At 37.6% G+C, this 21,223-nt stretch overlaps 1 protein-coding gene across 1 annotated transcript in view; it reads left to right on the forward strand.

The window, feature by feature from the left end:
- Positions 1-21,223, forward strand: part of ACSS3 (acyl-CoA synthetase short chain family member 3) — a 157,858-nt gene that overhangs the window by 118,043 nt on the left and 18,592 nt on the right. The window contains exons 10-12 of the mRNA XM_045464363.1: positions 6,551-6,646; positions 9,445-9,508; positions 20,006-20,087. Coding sequence (XP_045320319.1) covers positions 6,551-6,646; positions 9,445-9,508; positions 20,006-20,087 — 242 coding nt within the window. The remainder of the gene's footprint in view (positions 1-6,550; positions 6,647-9,444; positions 9,509-20,005; positions 20,088-21,223) is intronic.

Here is a 21,223-nt window from a genome sequence, read left to right on the forward strand (position 1 = left end):
GAGCAAATCACTTCTGCTAAAACCCACTCTGCTTCCCATTTTTCCTGGAATGATATCTAAATTTCTTACCCTGGCACAGAAGGCACTTTTTGATCTGCCTCTGCTCATCTCTCTGACTTTGTGTCTTGTTGTTTCTCTTGTCCACCCTACACCCCTGAGCTTTGGTCTGCTGAACGTCTTGCAGTCAGTCCCTTGATGGTCTAACTTCTCAACCTTTGAACATGCTGCTATTTCTGTTTGGCATGTCTTTCCACCCTTAACACTGCCTTCCCATTAAAAGAAATGCCTTTCAGAGAGAATTCCATAAATATGTATTGGAGGCCTGACCTTTTAATATCATTCTTGGGATAAGAAAATGTTGGAACAGAATTATAATGATAACATACAGCTTTTTCTCTTCTGAGTCCTCTGTTTCTCCCGCTCCCCATTTCATTTTGGGATTGCATTATTCTGTGATCTGCTATTTATTTTTTTAAGAACCCTGACCTTAATAATGGGAACTGGAGCCTAAACCCATGGAAGAAATATGTATTTACTAGTCAGCAAACAATTCCTGAACATAAAATGTCAGGGACTAGACTGTGTTTGGTTCTGCTGATTCAAATGATTCTCAAGCACTCAGGAAGTGGCCAGTGTTCCAAGTGTCCATTGCTGTATTAACAAACAAACAAACAAAACCAAGCTACTCCAAAACCTAGTAGCTTAAAATAACAACCATATATTATGGTTTTATGGATGAGGAGTATGGGCAGCTATCAACTAGAGGTTTTACACTGCATGTACTCTTTTTTTTTTTTTTTAAATAAAGTTTATTTATTTTGTGAGAGAGAGAGAGGGCAACTGCACATGACTGGGGGAAGGGAAGAGAATCTTACGCAGGCTCCACACTGCCTGCACAGAGCCCAATGCAGGGCTCAAACCTACAGACAATGAGATCATAACTTGACCTGAGCTGAAACCAAGGATGGATGCTTAACTGACTGAGCCAACCAGGGGCCCCACACTCCATGTATTCTTGATTGAGACAACTCAGACAGTATTTAGTGGTGAATAGGCTGGTCTGGTGGGTCCAAGATGGCTTCATTCTCATGCCTGGGAATGGCCACAAGGTTGGAGTCGGTCAAGACTTTTGACGGGAATGCCTGCAAGTGGCATTTTTAGCCTGCAGGATTCAGAATAATGGGCCATTTTACATGGCAGCTCAGAGGTTCCAGAGATAATGATCTAAAATTCTTAAGGCCTGTGCCTGGAAACAAAGAGTCACTTCTACTCTTTTCTATTAGAGCCATCAAAAAGTAGCTGAGACTCAAATCGAGAGGACATAGGTCCCACCTTTCAATAAGATGAGGCTCCAACAAATTGCAGCCAATCTACTCTCCATAGTGAGTACATTTCAAAGTTGTGGATACAGCCTTCTGAATTGATCAACATAATTTCCCCTTCGCTCACCATTCAGAAATAACTTGTCAATATTTTAATGTGTATCTTGCCAAGATATATATTTTTGCTCAGTGCATATTACTTATGTAAAAGAATCATATTATGCATTCTGTTTTACAGATTTTCTAAACAATACTTTGTAAAAATTATTTCCTATCAGACATTATTCTATGATGTTTGAGTAGCTTTGCAGTGATTCTTAATATGGACTGATTTCTATTTGTGGACAGTCTTCTAAACATCAATATAAACAATATGTGATAAATATCCTTGATGCTTAATATTTTTGAACGTCTACAAACATTTCCTTGTATATATTCCTTAACGTGGAACCACTGGGTTAAAGAGTATGTGCATTTTTAAGGGTTTTTATAGTTGCCAAAGTGCCTTTCAGAAATGTTGTGCTGATCTATATACACACTAACACTTGTATAACAAAAGTGATTATTTTTGGTTGATGTGGGCAGTTGTCTTCCCTGCATCACCTGACTGGACCCTCGCCTTTCAACTAGTCTAGGGCATTTTCATGTGAATTGGTTCCTGAGTGTTCGGGAAGACACAGTAATCTCTGTGTCTGAACCATCAATTCTAATGCAATGTCTGTCTGTCCATGCATTTTCTCACATCTCTCTCAAAACCCCAAATAAAATAAACTTGGCCATAGAACTGAATGTTGTGCAGATATTTACATAAATTTTATTTGCATTGTTGTGATTCATTACTTTTTGTTCATAAGCCCTCATTAGCATGCAGCATCACTCAGAACTAAAGCTTGAGGTCTTATGAGGACTTCAAAGAACTTTTAAATGATCTGTCTCCTCACTACCTATCTGAGCTTATTCCCTGTTAACACTTTCCTCCTTTATTCTGCTTCAGTAACACTAGCTGACTAACCATTCCTCAAACACTCTACAAATAAGCTTACCTCAGGACCTTTGCCCTTGTGTTTCCTTCCTTCTGGATTCTTTGTCCTTAGATGTCATGTGACACAGGTCCTCACTCATTTCAAGCCTTCACTTAAATGTTACCTTCTCAGAGAAGTCTTTTCTGGCCACCCAATCTAAAATCGCGATTCTTCCCCATCACATCACACACCCCGTCTATGCTTTCAAAAATTTTCTTAGTGCTTATGACTCCTTAACATGTCATATGTTTTATGTGTGTTTTTATTGTTTGTCTTTCTGGCTAGAATGTGAGCTCCACGACAGTAGCAATCATGGTCACTTTTGTTCATTGTTCTAGCCCCAGTTCTGATGACAGCACCTAGCACATAGTAGCTGCTCAATAAATATTTGCTAATAAGTGCTATGTCCCACCATTACTTCCATTTGCAAATCTGAGAGACTGGGCTCACTGTCTGTCGCAAGGATTTTTCTTCCTCTGAGACACAGTCCAGGTGATTTCTCTTCAGCCCTTCATATTCTACTTAAGAACCTCACAAGTGGTATGCTTTTCTATTTCATTCTGATCCTTTTCTGTAAGAACTATGCAACCAGGAAAAATGGTTTCAATTTTCTAGGTCAGTCCTTAGTATTTTTCATTTGTAAAAAGAATATCCCTCTTTTTTCTATCTCCCTGCATAGTTGGATTAAATGCAATAACATAAACAAAAAACATTTAGCATAACACAGCATAATTCATATTTAAAAAAAAGTATGTTCTCATTAGTTTTCTTTAGAGTTAGAGGTTTTAGGGAAAAATCCTCTAAGTAATAGCTCACCGATGCAATAAGGTGGAGAGGCAGTAAAGATACAAAAAAAAAAAAAAAAGTGAAGTGTCTGCATTAGCTGTTAATGCAGTATGAATATAAATGTACCAATCTAACATCTTCTTCACAGCCTTCAGCTCCCTGCCACCTTCTTCCTGGGTGTCTCTTTCTAAGATTAGGTATCTTTGGAAAGATTTCTCCAAATGAAGCATCCAATTCTTTTCCTCAAAAGAATGTTCTGGTTGGTTTAAATGCAGCCATTTCTCGGTCTCAGTGTGACGTCCGGATTTCCTGTCTTCTTAGATAACTGCTAGCCAGTTAATTATAGCCTGGGCAGTGTGAAGCAGATGTTTTAAGAACATCTTCGCAATGGGGCTTTGGGAGTCCTTAGAAGTTTGGGTCAGGGCGGCAGTGTGCCTGAGGGCTTTCCCCAACCAGAAGCCTGCTTTGCACCTGGACAAGCCTGAGAGTCAGGGTGGCGACACAGTCTGTGTGCATGAACGTGTGAGCACACAAGTGTGCTTGCCATGCAGGTGGATCAGTACGTTTTTTGGGTCTCAGGACGTTCAGAGGTATACAGAGAGACAACCAAAGTTTCTATAGCGACCATTATGGTCTTTCTTATCCCACTTTGGTCCTAACTATGGCTCCCTGTGTGGAGAATCCTGAAACTGTCATTTCATCTGAAAGTATCTTTTACATGTCACTACCAACAGTTCTTTTCCCAAACCCCCAAAGGAATATCAAAATAAAATCAACAAGGCACTCAAATTACTAATGTTCCAAGCATAAACCTACAGTATCTACTTTAAGTACCTGAATGGATAATCCTTTTCATTGCCCTTAAACGTGAGTCAAAGTAATCTTATAGAACAACAGGCTGTTCATTTAACTTAACAGTCATTGGTTATAACAAAACAGCGGAAGGTTGAAAGGATTATAAATATGTAGTCACTATACAAAGATGCTTAAAAATCTCAGGAAGTGTGCATAGTGTCAACTTACTTAGGCAGGACATACTGACCGTGCTTCACTAACTTGTTCTTGTGTCTTTCTTTAAGACTAGGTTTTATTCTCGCTTCCTCTAGCCCCCATCCCCTCTCTCCCGGTGGTGTAAGAAGGGCAGAGGGCCGGCATCTTTCATGAGAGTCCGCATGGAGACGAGATGAAGCAGAGTGCAGTTAGAGCTTTGTTGCTGTGGTTTCTGTTTGCTTCTCTGAGACAGCAGGTCCTGAAGTCATTGGAAGGTTCATTTGTAGGTTCTGAGGCCATCTCTTGACAAGTTGCTAAGAGGCTTTATGGCATTTAGAAATGTAGAGAGTTTGAACTTGAAATGATTGGAGTGCCTCTAGTGATAAACTAAACTTGATGAGACACACTTTTAACATAGAAGACGTACTTTAGCAGCTGCTTTCCCCCTCCCCCGCCTTGGGGTGGGAGAGGGAACAGAGGCGCCATAAAGGGGACCTCTCTTTTCCTCATGCGTCCTAGTAGCTTCTGCCCCTGTTGTCACCTCGCTCTGTCTGTATACCTTTCTTTAAGCACCTCACTCGACAGGGTTACTTCTTGTCATCACACTATTCTTGTCTCTGTCAGTTTTGGAGGACAGCTGAGGTCAGTACTGAGACATTTTTAAAAAGGCAGAGGGGAAAATGTTGCTAACCTTTCCAAAAAGGGGGCTTCCTTCCCTGCTTCGCGTGCACCGTAGGAAGAAAGGACAGGGGTATTGCATGACTGATGGAATGCCATTGCATAAAATGCCTGTCTGTTTTTTTTTTTTTTTTTTTTCATAGTATGAAAGTACTTGAGAATTTTTTGTTAAACATCAGAAACGTCTGCTCTGGTTACTTGCTGCTTTTCCTCAGCAGTGACCATATGGCTTAGCATCTTAAGCACTGGACTGTGACTTAGGAACTGTGTTTTAATGTTCCAGGGTCCATCTTCTGTTATTGATGCCAGCCGAGCCACCATCCATAAAATGTGAATAATAAACTGAGCTACTCTGGAAAGTAAAGAACAGTAATAAATTCCTCCCACCATGCTAAAGTGATATAAATGTATGAAAAATTATGATAGAAACCATAGTGGAAAGAATACATTCTGAGTCCTTAGGAAGATAGATGTTTTTTAATATTTTGGATTCCCCTGGACCCAATTGGTTTGACAATTAATCCTTTGGGGATATGTTCGTGTATGTTTCTGTGTATAATATTAAGCCAGTAGGTCCAGAACTTTTCACTGTCAATACTCTTATCCAGCTCCTCCAACACACATGCCTCATATTTAAAAGAGCTCTTAACCCCAAACTTGTGTTTACCAATAATAACAAATGTATTTGTCCATAAAAATAATCATTTTCAGAACTTATGGATATCATATAATAGCTGCTGTTATTCGGTTAGCAACTTGAGATAGAGAAAACTAATCTATCATTTTTGTTAATTGATGCAGGTTAACGGTGGCTAAGTGTCTGCTCTTGATGAAATCATCAGCATACAGTAATGTCCTTCCTCCCTCCGTTCCTTTCTTCCTTCCTTCTTATACGCCTGGCTGCCAGACTTTTGGAAGTTCAGGAACAGCAGGCTGAGAGCAGTTTGACAAAGCATTGTTATGTTCAAGTTCAGATGCAAGGTCTGTAAGCAGGGGTAGTTCTTGAAAAATTCGAGTTGATATTGTTCATATATTCCCCCAAATTTTTGGATTACTAATTTTAGAGATTAATCCATAAATAACAGAAAATATTTCACAAGTAACTGTTATTTACCATGGTAAAATAACTAGGTGAATTAAGTGAAGGCATCTTTACTAGGGATCTTTTAGTGTTTAACGTGTGTTGTAAAATTCTCAGTCATGGGGAGCCTGGGTGGCTCAGTCAGTTACGTGTCTGACTTCAGCTCAGGTCATGATCTCACAGTTCGTGAGTTCGAGCCCCGTGCTGTTGGGCTCTGTGCTGACAGCTCAGAGCCTGGAGTCTGCTTCAGATTCTGTGTCTCCCTCTCTCTGCCCCTCCCTGACTCACACTGTGTCTCTCTCTGTCTCTCAAAAATGAATAAATGTTAAAATTTTTTTTTAATTCTCAGTCATGTAATTCTCCATTTTTCATGCCTTTTGATTCATAACTAAGGACATTAGAGAGGCCTTTCTTTTCTTTAGAAGAAGCATTACAATATATGTTATTCTCAGTTTGTATCCTTCAATTTTAAAAATGTTGATCTGGTATAGATTGCTAATATATTTTTTTTTTCATTTTTAAATAATACACTTACACTATTTATCTATTCCTCATGCAGTTAAATTTGTTGAGAAACGGTGGGGTGGGGGGCAGGGAGAAATGCATACACTGAGGAAACATCATGATTTCAAATTGAAATATTAAATGATAAATAATATTTATTTCTCCAGAGACTGGATCCCCAATTACAGCCTCATGCATCGGATTAGGTAATTCTAAAACCCCTCCTCCAGGACAAGCAGGAAAAAGTGTTCCGGGATACAATGGTGAGAAATGATTCTGATCATTTGAAATATGTAAGGTGAATACATTTGGTATTTGTTCTGTGTCTAATGCGGACCAAAATGCATAGTAGGTACTTAAAAGCATTTGATTGAATGAATACTTTGTACTGAAAATAAATGCCTTAATATTGTTATTAGTCAATTTGATAAAAAATAAGATTGTTAACTTCCAAGAACATGTCCTACATGACTGTCATAACCAAGAAAATAATATTTATAAGGCACATTAAGAATATGGCTGTGAAATTAATATGTATGGAATACTTGCTAGGTATGGAGTACTTTGCATACATCATTTCATTTAATGATGAAGTATATTTAATTTAGAGGTGTCATTACCATTTTAAAGATGAGTTAGCTGGTGCCCAGAGAGACTGAATAACTTTGCTGAGGTAACATGGCTGGTTAGGTGCTGTAGACAATGCCCACCATCATGTTTTATTTTTTTGTTTATGTCTTTGCTTGTTTTTCTCACAAAAGCTGTAGTTCTTTCCATTATATATATGCTACCTTTTAATTTAGGAGTGATGACAAATCTTCTGAACCTCGTTGGTTAAAGATAAAGCCTAAAGATTCCAAATAGAAAAATCATTTCATTCATGCCAGTGGTATGTGAAAATGAGATACAGTATATTTTAAATATTTGTTTTTAGATTGTTGGTAGTGGTTATAATAGTTCAGAAATTCCCCTTGGGCTCTACTTTCTAGTTGTATAACTTTTGCAACAATTCACCTAACTTTCCAAAAATTCAATTTCCTTATTTCTAAATGGGAATAATAATACCACATGCTTCATAGGGTCACAACGAAGCATTAATGCAAGCTCTTGCCAGTAAACAGACTGAACTAAGTCTCACCTAGTAGTGTGCTGAGATTTCAGAGAAGCCGGATGAGGTGACTCAATTTAGACTTACGCATTCATTTTCCAGACAAGGAAAATGAAGAACAGAAGTTATTTTATTTGCATAAGGTCACACAATTTAGCTTCATAGATTCATGAGGACCCATCTTTGGGTGACAGAATATGGTTCCTACATAGAGTTCCTATTTGCATGTAACTTATAAAATACAGAGATTTGTCCTTGCTTCTCTAAAGTAACATGTGAAAATAACATGCATTTTCTTTTCAGGACAATGATTAGTTAAGGAAATGGAGATCATTTGGTTTAGTCTAGCAGATGTATTTATAAAAAGACACTTAAGATTTTTTTTTTAGAGCAGAAATAGATATTCTGTGAAGTCGGTGACTTTTCCAGGCATGGAAGGTGAACCCAGCTTTAGTGATATCCTCACTTTGAACAGTTCTGTCATCCCTATTCCTTTTATCAGAAAAAAATGCTTTGTGTTGAGCCATTTTTAGGGGCTAATGTTTATGGGAGATGTTAAATACATTTCCCTTTCAGATTTTCAGTACCATTTTTATATCCAGCTATAAGAATGAGTTGAGCTTTGATGCCTCATGAAATTTCAGTATAGAAGTTTCTTGTTGTCTGTAAGCCAATGGCTTACAGACAGCATAGGTTAAACGTTAGAACTAAAGTATTTATAACCAAAGAAATAGTGACTTTATGACTCATGACTTTTGTGTTTTGTGGTTAGTCAGAGATTCAAAGCATAAGTTGTATCCACTTGGGAAAAGAAAGAAAATCATTTTTTATGTGAAAAATATTCAATGTAATGTAACAATTTCACATTCATTGAGTACCTTCCACAAGCTTGTCTCTTTTTTTTTTCAAGTAATTCTGGTAACAAACTATGAGAAAAGAATTACTCCCACTTTTTATATAGAGAAATTGAAGGGGTAATACTTGTTCAGGGTAAATTGAGTAAATTGACCACTGTGCTGGGATTTGGGGACAGTTACCCAATTTACTCAATTGGGTAAATTGAGTAAATTGACCCAGAGTAAATTGACCACTGTGCTGGGATTTGGGGACAGTTAGGCATGACCTCCACCCTTAATGATCTCACCATCTTATGAAAGGGATATTTACACCACTACTAATTGTCAAAGTAGAATTTTAAAACAAAGTGCTCTGGGAACACAAAGAAGGGATGATTAATTTTTTCCTGGGGACAATGTCCTTCTTTTCTCATAGCTTCACTCAGTAGAATAACCTGGATGGATGAGACCGCATACAGGATAAATTAGAGCTTAAAACATGATATATCCTCATTTCCAGTTTGCACTAGCGGTTGCTGAATGGGGATACAGGCTTTGGCCTCCTAAAATATTTCAGGATTGTAACAGCTTAGCACAGAAAGCATTGGGATAATATTTGGGAAGGTTAAATGGAGCTTTAAGGCTCATAAGTGGATATTCAGCCTCAAATTAGGAAAAAAAAGGGGTTTTCCAGGCTTTTAAATAGTTTATTTTTATTACTTGAGATATTTTTTTTGGTGTATTTAAGAACTTGATTTGTTTCCTTTAAGTTTTGAAAAACTGGATATATTTTTAATGTTTTTGATAGAATAGAAGGATATGTTGAAGTGGATATAAACATAGATTATGAAATTAACAGCATGTTTGAAATACGATGTCTTTATTTAACGGAGGTTCTGAAGGAAAATTCATAATCTTATTAGGAATCAAAGCATATGCTCTTTTAATTTTTTGTAAGATGTTAGCATAGTGATATATGTTCATGGTCTCATATGACTTAAAAGATACCTTTAAAGGCACAGTTTTGGGGGCTGGATATTGAAAATATGGAAAGGTTTAAGCTTTAAGGTTATGCATTTTTATTCAAATTTATATTTGTTTATATTTTACTTTGCAGTTATGATTTTGGATGACAACATGCAAAAAATGAAGGCTCGATGTTTAGGAAATATTGTGGTAAAGTAAGAAAAATTTGCAATGCTACTATTTAAAAGAGCAATTATTAGGGGCGCGTGAGTGGCGCAGTCGGTTAAGCGTCCGACTTCAGCCAGGTCACGATCTCGCGGTCCGTGAGTTCGAGCCCCGCATCAGGCTCTGGGCTGATGGCTCAGAGCCTGGAGCCTGTTTCCGATTCTGTGTCTCCCTCTCTCTCTGCCCCTCCCCCGTTCATGCTCTGTCTCTCTCTGTCCCAAAAATAAATAAACGTTGAAAAAAAAAATTTGAAAAAAAAATAAATAAATAAAAGAGCAATTATTAGTATATAATATTAAGGGAAAAATGGAGGGACACCTGGGTGGCTCAGTTGGTTAAGCATCCGATTCTTGGTTTCGGCTCAGGTCATGATCTCGCCCTCTGTGAGTTCAAACCCCGTGTCGGGCTGTGTCCTGACAGTGAAGAGCCTTCTTGGGATTCTCTCTGACTTCCTCTCTCTGCCCCTCCCCTGCTCTCTCTCAAAAATAAATAAATAAACTTAAAAATGGAGTGGTTGCCGTGACAGTACTAAAGAGGGGGTTGCAAAGTAAGCTTGTGCATTGTGTGAGAATACACAGTGTCAACTCTTAGGGTTGAAGCAGGGAAGCCCCATAAGGTAGAACAAATTTAGATACAATTTTTAAAAAGATAAATCCTTCATTTCAAAATAATTTTTGATTATACAAGTAATGTGTAGGTAGTGAATTTAACTTAAATACCAAATATATAAAGAGGTGAATAAAGTTTCTATACTCCCACACTTTAGCAACACGGCATTAATTTTATAATAGATCTGACTTTTTACTTTTTGGCCAGCATTTTAGAGTGTTGAAACAATTCAGCTTATTCTTCTGTGCTGCTGTTTTTCCTTTACCCTGTCTCACGAGCATTTTGAACTTCAACTCTGCCTCTCAAAAATGTTTATCCCCATTCTAGACCTTTTAGTCTTTTTTGAAAATTTATGATTATAAATAATGCTATATTGAACATCTTTTTTGTGTTGTCTTTTCTTTCTTTTTTTTTTTTAATTTGTTTTTGAGAGAGAGACAGAGAGAGACATGAGCAGGGGAGGAGCAGAGTGAGAGAGGGAGACACAGAATCTGAAGCAAGCTCCAGGCTCTGAGCTGTCAGTACAGAGCCCGATGCGGGGCTCGAACTCACGGACCGTGAGATCATGACCTGGGCCGAAGTCAGATGCTTAACCAACTGAGCCACCCAGGTGCCCCTGTGTTGTCTTTTCTTCTTTTCTGATAATTACTATAGAATTGAATAGATTTCTAAAAGTATAATTACTAGGTCAAATAGCAGCCTAATATAAAATCCATGATTTAGCAAGTACCACAATTCCTTGCCAACAGTTTTCATCCTTGTTCATTTGGTAAGCAAAACGTGTCAAAATTTGAAGTGAAAATATTAAAAATTGCTTTGATTAAATCCATACTTTAAAATCGTTATGATAGTAGAAGCTGAAATGCAAGTAGATTAAGTTGAGGGACACACAAGATGTGACATTGTAATAATTGATATAGGTTGCTGGAGTGCCTCCGATTAGCATGATACTGGCCTCTTTACTCATATGGTTTAAGTAGTAGAATTTGGCAGAAGGAGCTGTTTTAAATAAAGAACGTTCTATGTCAAGCCTTGAAAAGGATTTGTTTTCTCATTTATTTAGAAGAATTCTTATGACTTGACATCCTCAGATTGATATGAAATTGTCTCAGGTGAGGTCTCTGAACTGCAGGATACCAAACACATACTCTCACCCGTTCCCTAATCTGAACCTGAATCCTAGATCTGAGAGAAAAAAAAAAAAAAAAGGAAGATATGGTATATTTATACAATGGAGTATTAGTCAACAGCGATACAGTATGAGATCTTGGCATTTGCAATGACATGGATCGAGATAGAGAAAACATTTTTTTTTCCCTCAGGTTAAAAAAAATTACAATTCTGTCAAAATTAAATGAAAAACAGTAACTTTAAAAGAATGTATTTCTTCAGGTCGAGATACTTTGGCCTTATAGAAAGCTAACAGGAGATATACTTGATGATACACTTCTCAGATTCTCATGTTATCAGTAAACATGTAAACGTTATATTACTCTTTTCAAGTTTAAATTTTAATAAATCTTGTTGGCAAGATGGAAAAATAAAATACTGAATATGCCGTTTATAGTCATAATTTTTCTGAGCCAGAATCCATATTCTGGTTGAATATCTGCTTGAAATATCTGGTTGAAATCTGACCTCTTGGGATGGAAATGGTAGGGATGGGAGGATGGCGTTCCAAGGAACTAATAATCTGAACAAGATCGTGGGTGGATGTTTAGCTTACTTATGGAAGCACATGGTTTTTGAGAGCCTTTGAAAGCACTCTAGCGGCATACATTTTATATAACTGCCTGACTCTATGTGAGTCATCTGTTTCATAAAGCAACTCTTCCTGTAAGATCCTAGAGGTGGCATTTGATGCCAGCAGTTATGCACCCATCTGTGTTCTGTCATTCTCATTATTGGTGGCTTTGCCCTACTTCCATTCAAAAATAATAAAACGTAGCAATAACCCACATAAACTGTATTTGTTCTTGAAGCCATGAGTATTACTTCAAGTACTTAAAATTAACACAATTGCCTTAAGTCATTCTATGGTTTAAATTGTCACCAATTCAGAATTATTTTCTTCCCTCTGCATTCCTAAACAGGGAATTTTATCATGCTCATGTGGGTTCTGAAATTTCCATGTGAACTATTTGGAGATACACTATATTATGACATCCAGTGGACTTTGGTCCCTCCCATACATTAATGGTGAAACTAGATGTTTGAAAATATTATATATATATTATTGTATTCAAAAGGTTAAAGTAGAAAAAATAGGAAAAAAGTTGCCACCAAAATCCCTTTTTTCTTAAAGAATAGTTCTTGAAATGTAATTTTAGGAACTTATTTTTATCTGTGAGAGCAAGGATTTCCTTTTGGAACCTACATCTCTAGAGGCCATTCTATCCTAACCCACCTACCTCAAAATTATTCGTGCATCTGAATGGCTGCCCGCAGTATGCATAGAATGTTTTCATGTTTAACATCTATCCATAAGACTTGTTTGTGTCTGTCTATAGCTGTTCTATGTGCCTTGAGGGGATACATTATTCATCCAGAATGTGAAATAGCCAATGAATGCTTTTTAAGAGCTCATAATAAATATATGTTTAGTTGAATTAAGGGAGAGAAAAAAACACAGCTTTTTGACTTAATGAAAATTATTTTGGTTTTAAAAAGGAGTGTGTAATTTGGGAGATAAAATTCTTTCTGTGTTGATCACATTCTAAACGGTCTGTGATGTGAAAGCAGACTTCTTTCCAGAGATTAGCTGCATGGTCCCCCAGAAAAACAAGGTGGCATGTAAAAGGGATTATACATGGTGAGAAGGGTCCACAAAATATCTGAGATTCTAAATTTTATTTATTTATTTATTTATTTATTTATTTATTTATTATCTGAGATTCTAAATTTTATTTTATTTTATTTATTTATTTTAATGTTTATTTTTGAGAGAGACAGAGACAGAGCGTGAGCAGGTGTGAGACAGAGAGAGGGAGACACAGATTCCGAAGCAGGCTCCATTGCTCTGAGTTGTCAGCACAGAACCCAATACAGGGCTCGAACTCACAAACCATGAGATCATGACCTGAGCCGAAGTTGGACTCAACCGACTGAGCCACCCAGGCTCCCCTGAGATTCTAAATTGAAAAACAAAATGTATTGACCCTCAAATTTGAAAAACGGAACAAAATTAATACATATTTCATTAAATATCTTTGAAATTCAACATCCTAACAACTTCATTGTCAATTTAGTCTTCATAAAGTTTTGATTTCATTTGCAAACAATTTTTAGGTCTTATTTCCTTACTTGGCATAATTTCCGAATATGTACAGTGACTGGTGACAAATAGTAGCCAATTGTAAACTAAATGTGTGGCTTCTTGCCAAATAATTTTAAAAGCAAAATTATTACTTTTCTTCCAGAAAAAGTTCTAGTTTCTATGGTGTATTGCTATGCTTTATTATTTGTGCATAGATACGGGGTGAGGCCACCAGCAATAAGAATAATTAGGGTCTATGAGGAACTTAAAACTGAGCTGGTATCCAAAGCCAGCACCGGGAGTGATTCCTGGCCAGAGATAGATGTCCACTCTCAATTATTCATGCCCATGTTTTTCTTTATTACTTTGTATAATAATGGAGTGGGAGCAGTTTGAAAGAGCAGTATTCCCTAATGTTATTTATGTTCATTAATTATACTTATAGTAGTATAACCAAGAATGCAAGGAAAATTTGCATAGAATATTTGCAATGTATGGGGCTCAAACTATCTTAAAGTAAGTCAATAAAGAAAATGACTCATTGTTTTAGTCCCAAATTTGTTTGCTTTTGTAAGTACTGCTATAGCTTCTTGTTTCGCTATAAACTCTGTTATGAACAGTATAAATAACATTGGAAACTATCTTTCTCTGACAGTTTCTTTAAAATCTGAAGCTATAATCATATTTTTACCCTTTTCAAGATATTAAATGTAATGATTCATTTTATCATATTAAGATGATTCACCCTAAAATGAGAAATCATGGTATGTGGAAATGTTAAAAAGAAAGCTCTTGTTCCACTTCGTTTTTTCCATTTTCTTTGTTAACGCTTTTTAGAAACTGCTGTTTTGCTCTCCTGGGAATCCTTTAACTGGAAGGTAGATATTTAAGTGATTCCTAAACTACTGCAGACTCTAGGATGTAATAAACATGAATCCAAGGCTTTTGTAGATTTCTTGCATTCCTAGGATTTTTTTCCTTTCTAGTAGAAGAGAAAACTACATGTCTGCCTGGATGTTAGAGAATTCCTTTGATTTTGAAAGCTATGCAAGGCAGTTAATTTAGCGGGAAAGTTATGGCATCTGAATTGCTATGAATACAGGATGTTCATGCATTTGGGGAAGTGTTCCTGCAATTGTGTCCAAAGCTCTAAAGTGCAGAAATAAAACTGAGTCAGTAATGTCCAAGCACCCAGAGCAGGGCATGAAAGAAAATTTTCATTGCAATTGCCTTCCTCGGTACCACAGTGCTCACTGTTATTAAAGCCATAGGTCTCTGGCTACTGTAATGAGCAGGCAAGAGTTGATCATAACCAACTTGCACTGACTAATAAATTGTTTCCACAGTATTCAGTTGTCTAAAAAAGAAAACAGAAAGTCTTCTTTTATGGGCCTGCATTTCTTGGACCAGATCCAGTTGTTGCTACCGGAAGTGGGGCCTGTCTCCCTGCTGTGTGCCCCCAGCCAAGCCTGGGAACTTTGCCCCACAGCCAGTGGTGGGGTATGAGGGAGCCAGATAGCATTGTCCAAGTGGCTTCTACTCGGGTGCCTGGCGATAAATATCTCAGCCACGAGATATTGAACTCCTGTCCCCTAATGCTGTTTATTCACATCTTTATAGCTTTGCAGGAATGATTCAGTCACTCTGCTGCTGTCTTGGGAAAGGGTCAGACAGCTTTCTTTTCATCAGTGTAGCCTTTGAGTACAAGTTTGTCGCATAATTGTAATCATGTTCCTTTTCTAAAGGTCATATACAGATTTTAGCAAGATGTTTTATTAGCCTTACAACATCACTGTGAGGTAGACAGTGGGCCAATGTCGTCCTCGTTTTAGACATGGGTATCTAAACATCATTAGTAGTTACACAGCTGGAGCTCACATTCAAACCTAGTCTTTTGTCTGTCCAAAGAGAAAGAAATTATGGCCTAATCAGTCTCTTTGTGGGAAGACAAAAAATAGCCTCACATGAAAATCTCAAGTAAAGCCTAAAGACTCTATCGGAAATATTCGGTGCAAAGTTGGGATCTAACCCCAGAATTCTCCAGGAAACTGGAGTTATATTTTCAATTTACTTCTGTTACCATGGAGACTTTTGATGGAGCAGTAAATACAGACCAGCCTGTATCTGGGAATGGAGGCATAAAAGGAGTTTGATATTTCAGAGTGGTCAGGAATGTGTCACCTTCTACAATGAGGGGCATTCCCTTCCTTTCTTAGCTATTTAAGGATTTTTCAGCATCCCCATGCTTCCCCATCATGTGTTCCCTCCACCCACCCCCCAATGGGATCACTTCAGTTATTTCTCTTTCCCCTTAAGAATGGTCTCTTTGGAAAGACATTCTTTAGGGGTAACTCTTGATTCACAGTTAGACAGGTTGCAACAAAACCCTTTTCACTCTGCTCGAAAGAGTTGGGAAAGGTATCACAGCGTGGTAGCATTTTACCTTGGATTTGAAGGAGGAGTACAGATGCTAACCAGCAGATGCCTTGGGATTTTAATATCTTCCTGTTTCTTCTGCCAGTCCAGTGTATCTTTATGTTATTGTAACTACAGAAAAAAGTTCTTTTTCTATAAGATAACTTCAGAAGAAAAGCCCCAGTGCACCCACTGTTCCAGAAAGAAGACCTACATTTAGTATAGAATAATCATTTGGATATCAACAAGAAAAGCGTTAATTAGAATTCTGCCCCCCCACCAAAAAAAAAAAAAAAATCTGCTCTAGCGCATATATACCTAACTTCTGTCTGAAGCTCATTGCTTCTCTTCTCACATGTTTTATTTCACATATATTTTATATACCTATAGATAATCACAGATATTCCTAATTCTGGAAACCTCTCTTCCTGCTTTTCCTTAGGACTATTATATGGCATCTTTCGAGGTTCCTTTTTCAGAGTTCTTCTCTAATATTGAAATAACAACATGAGACTTTATTAGTGAAGAACAGATAGCATTCCCTCATTTTATCCCATTAATTAACAATTTCAATCTCATATATGCTTTCCAGCCTGTTCCTCAGTTAGATTTGGAGATAATGAAGTAGTTTTCTGGGGACATCTCAAAAATGATCAGGAGGCACATATGCTATTTCCAGTAGATCCACACCTTGGCTTATTAGGCATGACTTAGTTTTAGGGATAAAACCTTCCCTTCCAAGAGCTCCTGCCAGTAGAGAGTTTAAGGACCTGCTGTAAAACTTGCCTGACAAACATCTTTACCTTGTTATTTCATTAACGTGACTGAATAGATACCATTCATGACAGGCTTTCTCCCTATCTGTATTGTAAAAATACATTTCTTGTAGTACACAACATGCCAAGATTTTCATATGTCTGAGACCAGAGTTCTTATATCTTTGTATCATTAGTGTCTAATACAATGACTGAGGAATACCGGAATCGAACAAATATTGATTGAATGAAGAAAATAAATACATGAGTGAATGAATGAATGAATGAATGAATGAATGAAACATAAGTTCTCTGGCATTTTCTTCTCTTTCATATCTTCATCCTCTCTCCACTGGCTACTTCTACTCAAATCTTCCCCATCTTAAATCAGCCTGCCTCTCTGCCCTAAACAATGACATATCTCTCCTGCCCATCACCCACAAACTTTAAAAAAAATATAGTCTAAACTTGCTGCCTCCACTTAACTTCCTGTTTAGTTTTTAGTCACATCCCTTGTTGCCCGCTCCACACCACTGAAATGGCAATCCTAAGAATACTCAGAATATCTTAATCACTAAGTTCCCTAACCTCTCTTGAATCCACCCTCAGACAAAATCCGTGCTTTCATTTGACCTTGTTGAACACTCAGTCATTATTAAAACTCTACTTTAATGGCTCCTAAGTTATTATTTTTCCCTAGTTCTCATACATCTCTGTTTTATTTTATTTTTGTTCAATAGTCTTTTCTTTTCTTTTTCTTTTTTTTTTTTTTTTTTTGGTCCTTAAAGAACAATAGCATTTGGCCTTGAATTTCTCCTTCCTGTTTCATGCTCTGTCCCTGGATCTTATCTTTGGTATGTTATTCTTAATTCTCAAGGTCTATGGGTATACCCAAACTTATGCAGACCTTTCACACAGGAATGAGAAATGGTATAAAAATCCCTACTGTCCCTGTTCTTCGCAAAATTTAAGCAGGTATTTAAAATTTTGTGCAACAGCTGAAAAAGCCCAGGCCCTTAAAGTTTCCTGCCCCTCGCCCCCGGAGGACGACTACCTAGACTTTAATCCTCTAAGCTTTAATTAATTATCAGAATATAATGTATCTGTTATGTATTGTTAATACCAGGGGTAGATAAAGTGAAAGAGAAGCCTGTTTAACAATATGTCCTTCTATATGCATAGTTTTTAGTATGGGCAATATTAAGAGACTCAGTATTTGGACGGGCATTTCTGTATGCCGGATGGAGTTAGGAAACAGCTGCTCCCATTACACCTGGCACGTGCATTCTAATTTGCCTCAGACCCCACCACTCTCTGATGTCTGCCAAACAGCCTAGTGTCAGCTGGCATTTATTATGGCAGTTATCTTTTATTTTTCTTAGAATATTGTTTAAAAATATCACCATGAAAAACATACAGGATTATATATCATGATATATTTGGGGAGAAACAATTGAAAATGATTTATTTAATATGTAAGCAGAATCTATCTCCAGCAGGGTTATTGTTGTCATTGCTTATTTTATGTATAGTCGGCTTCACTGACTAAGGTTATCTCTTCTGGCCTGTTTTGGCTTTTGATTCGCCATCTACCATCCCTTCTTGGTGTCCTCTTCACCTCTTCCTCCTCAGCATCTTGACAATGATGCTAAGTTGAATGTGTTTTGGTGGCTTCTCTATCCATATTTTCTGTCCATGTTTACTAATCAATGATATACACTGGTCTGTAAAATATTAATAATAAAAACACACCGAGAAGTGAAATTATATACATAGTGATTTAGGATTGACATAGTAAAGTCCGTTCAAAGGACCTGAAGGGATCATCTGCTTCTGCCTGCCTCCTGCCCACAGACCTAGTGATGAACAGCAGTAGTAACAACAGCAGAATCTCTGTAGTTTTCTTTACGGATTACAGAATGCTTTCACATGCACTTTTATGTCATGACATGAGGTCCAGAAATGCAGATGTTGCATTTCTCATCCATCTTAAAATGTCACCAAATGAAGCCCTTGCAAGGGAGGACCTACCTGGAGGCTGGACAGAGTGGGGCTGGGCAATCGCAGCTGGGCTCCTGATGCCACCTGTAACAGCACTTTCCGTCTGACTGAATGTGAGAATACAGTTCAGCACCTCGGAGGCCTAATACTGGGGTGGGGTTGTGTGTGACGTTGCCTCACCTGGGCAGCAGCCACGTCTACTTTGTTTTCAGTTTTCTCAGCAGCCGTACCGTACGGTCCCTGCTTCACTACGTATTTTATTGTATGAGTATGGACAGGGAAGGTTTTTCAAAATCCTTAAGTTTTACAGTATCTAAATCTCCAAACTTTAAAGCATCTAAAAGATTTCTGTATCCAGAAAACAATTTGAGTGGGTATTTTTGTCAGGTGGCACTTCTTACAGGGAACCAATCTAACATTTACCTGTCAGAAAGATAGACAGGGGTGCCTGGATGGCTCCGTTGGTTAAGTGTCCAACTTCAGCTCGGGTCACGATCTTGCTGTTCGTGAGTTTGAGCCCCGCATTGGGCTCTGCTGACAGCTCAGAGCCTGGAGCCTGCGTTGGATTCTGTGTCTCCCTCTCTCTCTGCTCCTCCCCCACTCACTCTCTGTCTCTCTTTCAAAAATAAATGAAACATTTAAATTTTTTTTTTTTTTTAAAAAGGAAAGATAGCTACAGATTAAGCCTTGCCATGCGTAAAACATCTGTTTGGTACTTTGGAGGAAAGCAGGAAATATAAGAGCAAATTGGTTGGAAAGAAGAAGTGTATCCAACCTTATATTTTATATTCTCAAGTATCTCCATGTGTTCATAGGATGAGAAATCACAGAGGTTGGGATGGTTGTGAAAAGGAAGAATAGAGGGCGTACTGAGAGGGAATTCCCTGAGCCGGGAGGGGAGGCAGCTTGACTGTGAAGATAAGATTGTTCCTGGAATGTTTAATTGGAGCATTTCTTCACAGAGACATGCAAGGGTGGCAGTTGGGACCTTGATACTTGAAAGAAAGAAAGAAAGAAAGAAAGAAAGAAAGAAAGAAAGAAAGAAAGACAGAAAGAAGAAAGAAAGAAAAGAAAAGAAAAAAGAGAATTTATTTGCTTATGGTGGAAGCATATTTGTCCTAAAAAGTCAATTCGGTGATACATTTTTTATTCCTTTTTGCAGATGTTACGCTTCTTATTGAAACAGTGATTGCTGCTAATATGTCTTTGAAGGCCAACTGCACGTGCCTTTTGTGCCCTTTGCAGAAACTACAGTCATCCCTCAATGATGCTGCTATGTCATGATCAAACTACTTCAGCCCTTATTAGACATGATCGATCCAGCAGGTTTAGGGGTTGTATTCGATGTGGGATTTGACTTGCAATTATCCATCACACTAGAAAACTATTCGAATCAATCTTTCTTTATTACCATTTTGATCATAATTCTAACTGCTCTGTTTTTATATAAGGTTGCCATTACCACCTGGGGCTTTTTCAGGACTCTGGAAGAATCAGGAAGCATTCAAGCATTTATACTTTGAAAAATTTCCTGTAAGAACTTTATTATACTTTAAAAAACAACAACAACAACAACAACCTTCCAAAGTACTTCTTTATAGTTCTTGCCTATTAAATTGAACAGCTTTGTTCTGGAATCATAGATAATACTACAACTCTTAAAGTTTATCTGGACCAAGTTCTAGATCTCAGAAATAAGAGTGTCCAAAGTAGAATTATCTAAATGAGTCATTTTTATATTTATTTTTCTCAGTCTGTGGACATAGAAAATTTTCAGTTTCTCTTAGCACATTTTCCTGAAATTTAGCAGCCCTCATTATCAGGAAAGTTTCTGTCAAGTTAAAAACTTTGGGGCCATCTATTCTTTCCTACATTGGATCCCTCTGCAGAATGAAAGCACCGGATGAGAATTGTACACTGTCACTAGGCCCCCTTCATCCCCTAAGCTGGTTATGTGAGCAAAGTTCATTCAGATGGCCCATGGCCCACAAGTTGTATTTTTCTATCCCTTGCCTATTTTTGACATTTTGTTCCTGAATGTTCTCTTAGCTTTTTATTTTAAACTCTCATTTTTAAAATATGGACACATGCTAGAGACGGTGTTCTCCCAGCACAACCTCCAGTACCCTGGATAACAAAAAGTGTTCTCCTACTTTCTGTTTTGTCATTTTTTACCTGTTTCTCCATATCACCGTGATGTGTTTTGTGTTTATAACAGCACTTTCCTGATAATCCACATCAGGTCCCAGCATCATACTGCTGCTGTCCTTTCACCTCTATTTCTTTCCCTGAGACATCCTTGGTTCTCCTCATTATGCATTAGATGAAAAAATAAATAAATGGTCATAATTTCATAAAAAAAAAAAACGAAGTCTCAGTATTTAGCATTTTATCTTTATTATTTGTGAGTGAAAGACAGGTAACCTCATCAGCCAGACAAATGACAAGATTTAAAATAGCTTCCTTTAGAAGGAGATCATGGAGTTAAATGACCTCAGTAGCTAAGATTAAACATGCCCCAAAGGACTGTGGCAGGGAAGATTTGTCAGTAGGGTTGACTCCTGTCAGCCCAATCTATCTGCCTGATGGGCCACTGTGAAGTCATCAGAGTTCTGATGTGATTAATTACACCCGACAATGGCAAATCAGATGTGAGTGTGGTTTTAACA

The sequence above is a fragment of the Leopardus geoffroyi genome, chromosome B4 (assembly GCF_018350155.1).
Source record: "Leopardus geoffroyi isolate Oge1 chromosome B4, O.geoffroyi_Oge1_pat1.0, whole genome shotgun sequence".
Lineage (NCBI taxonomy): Eukaryota > Metazoa > Chordata > Mammalia > Carnivora > Felidae > Leopardus > Leopardus geoffroyi.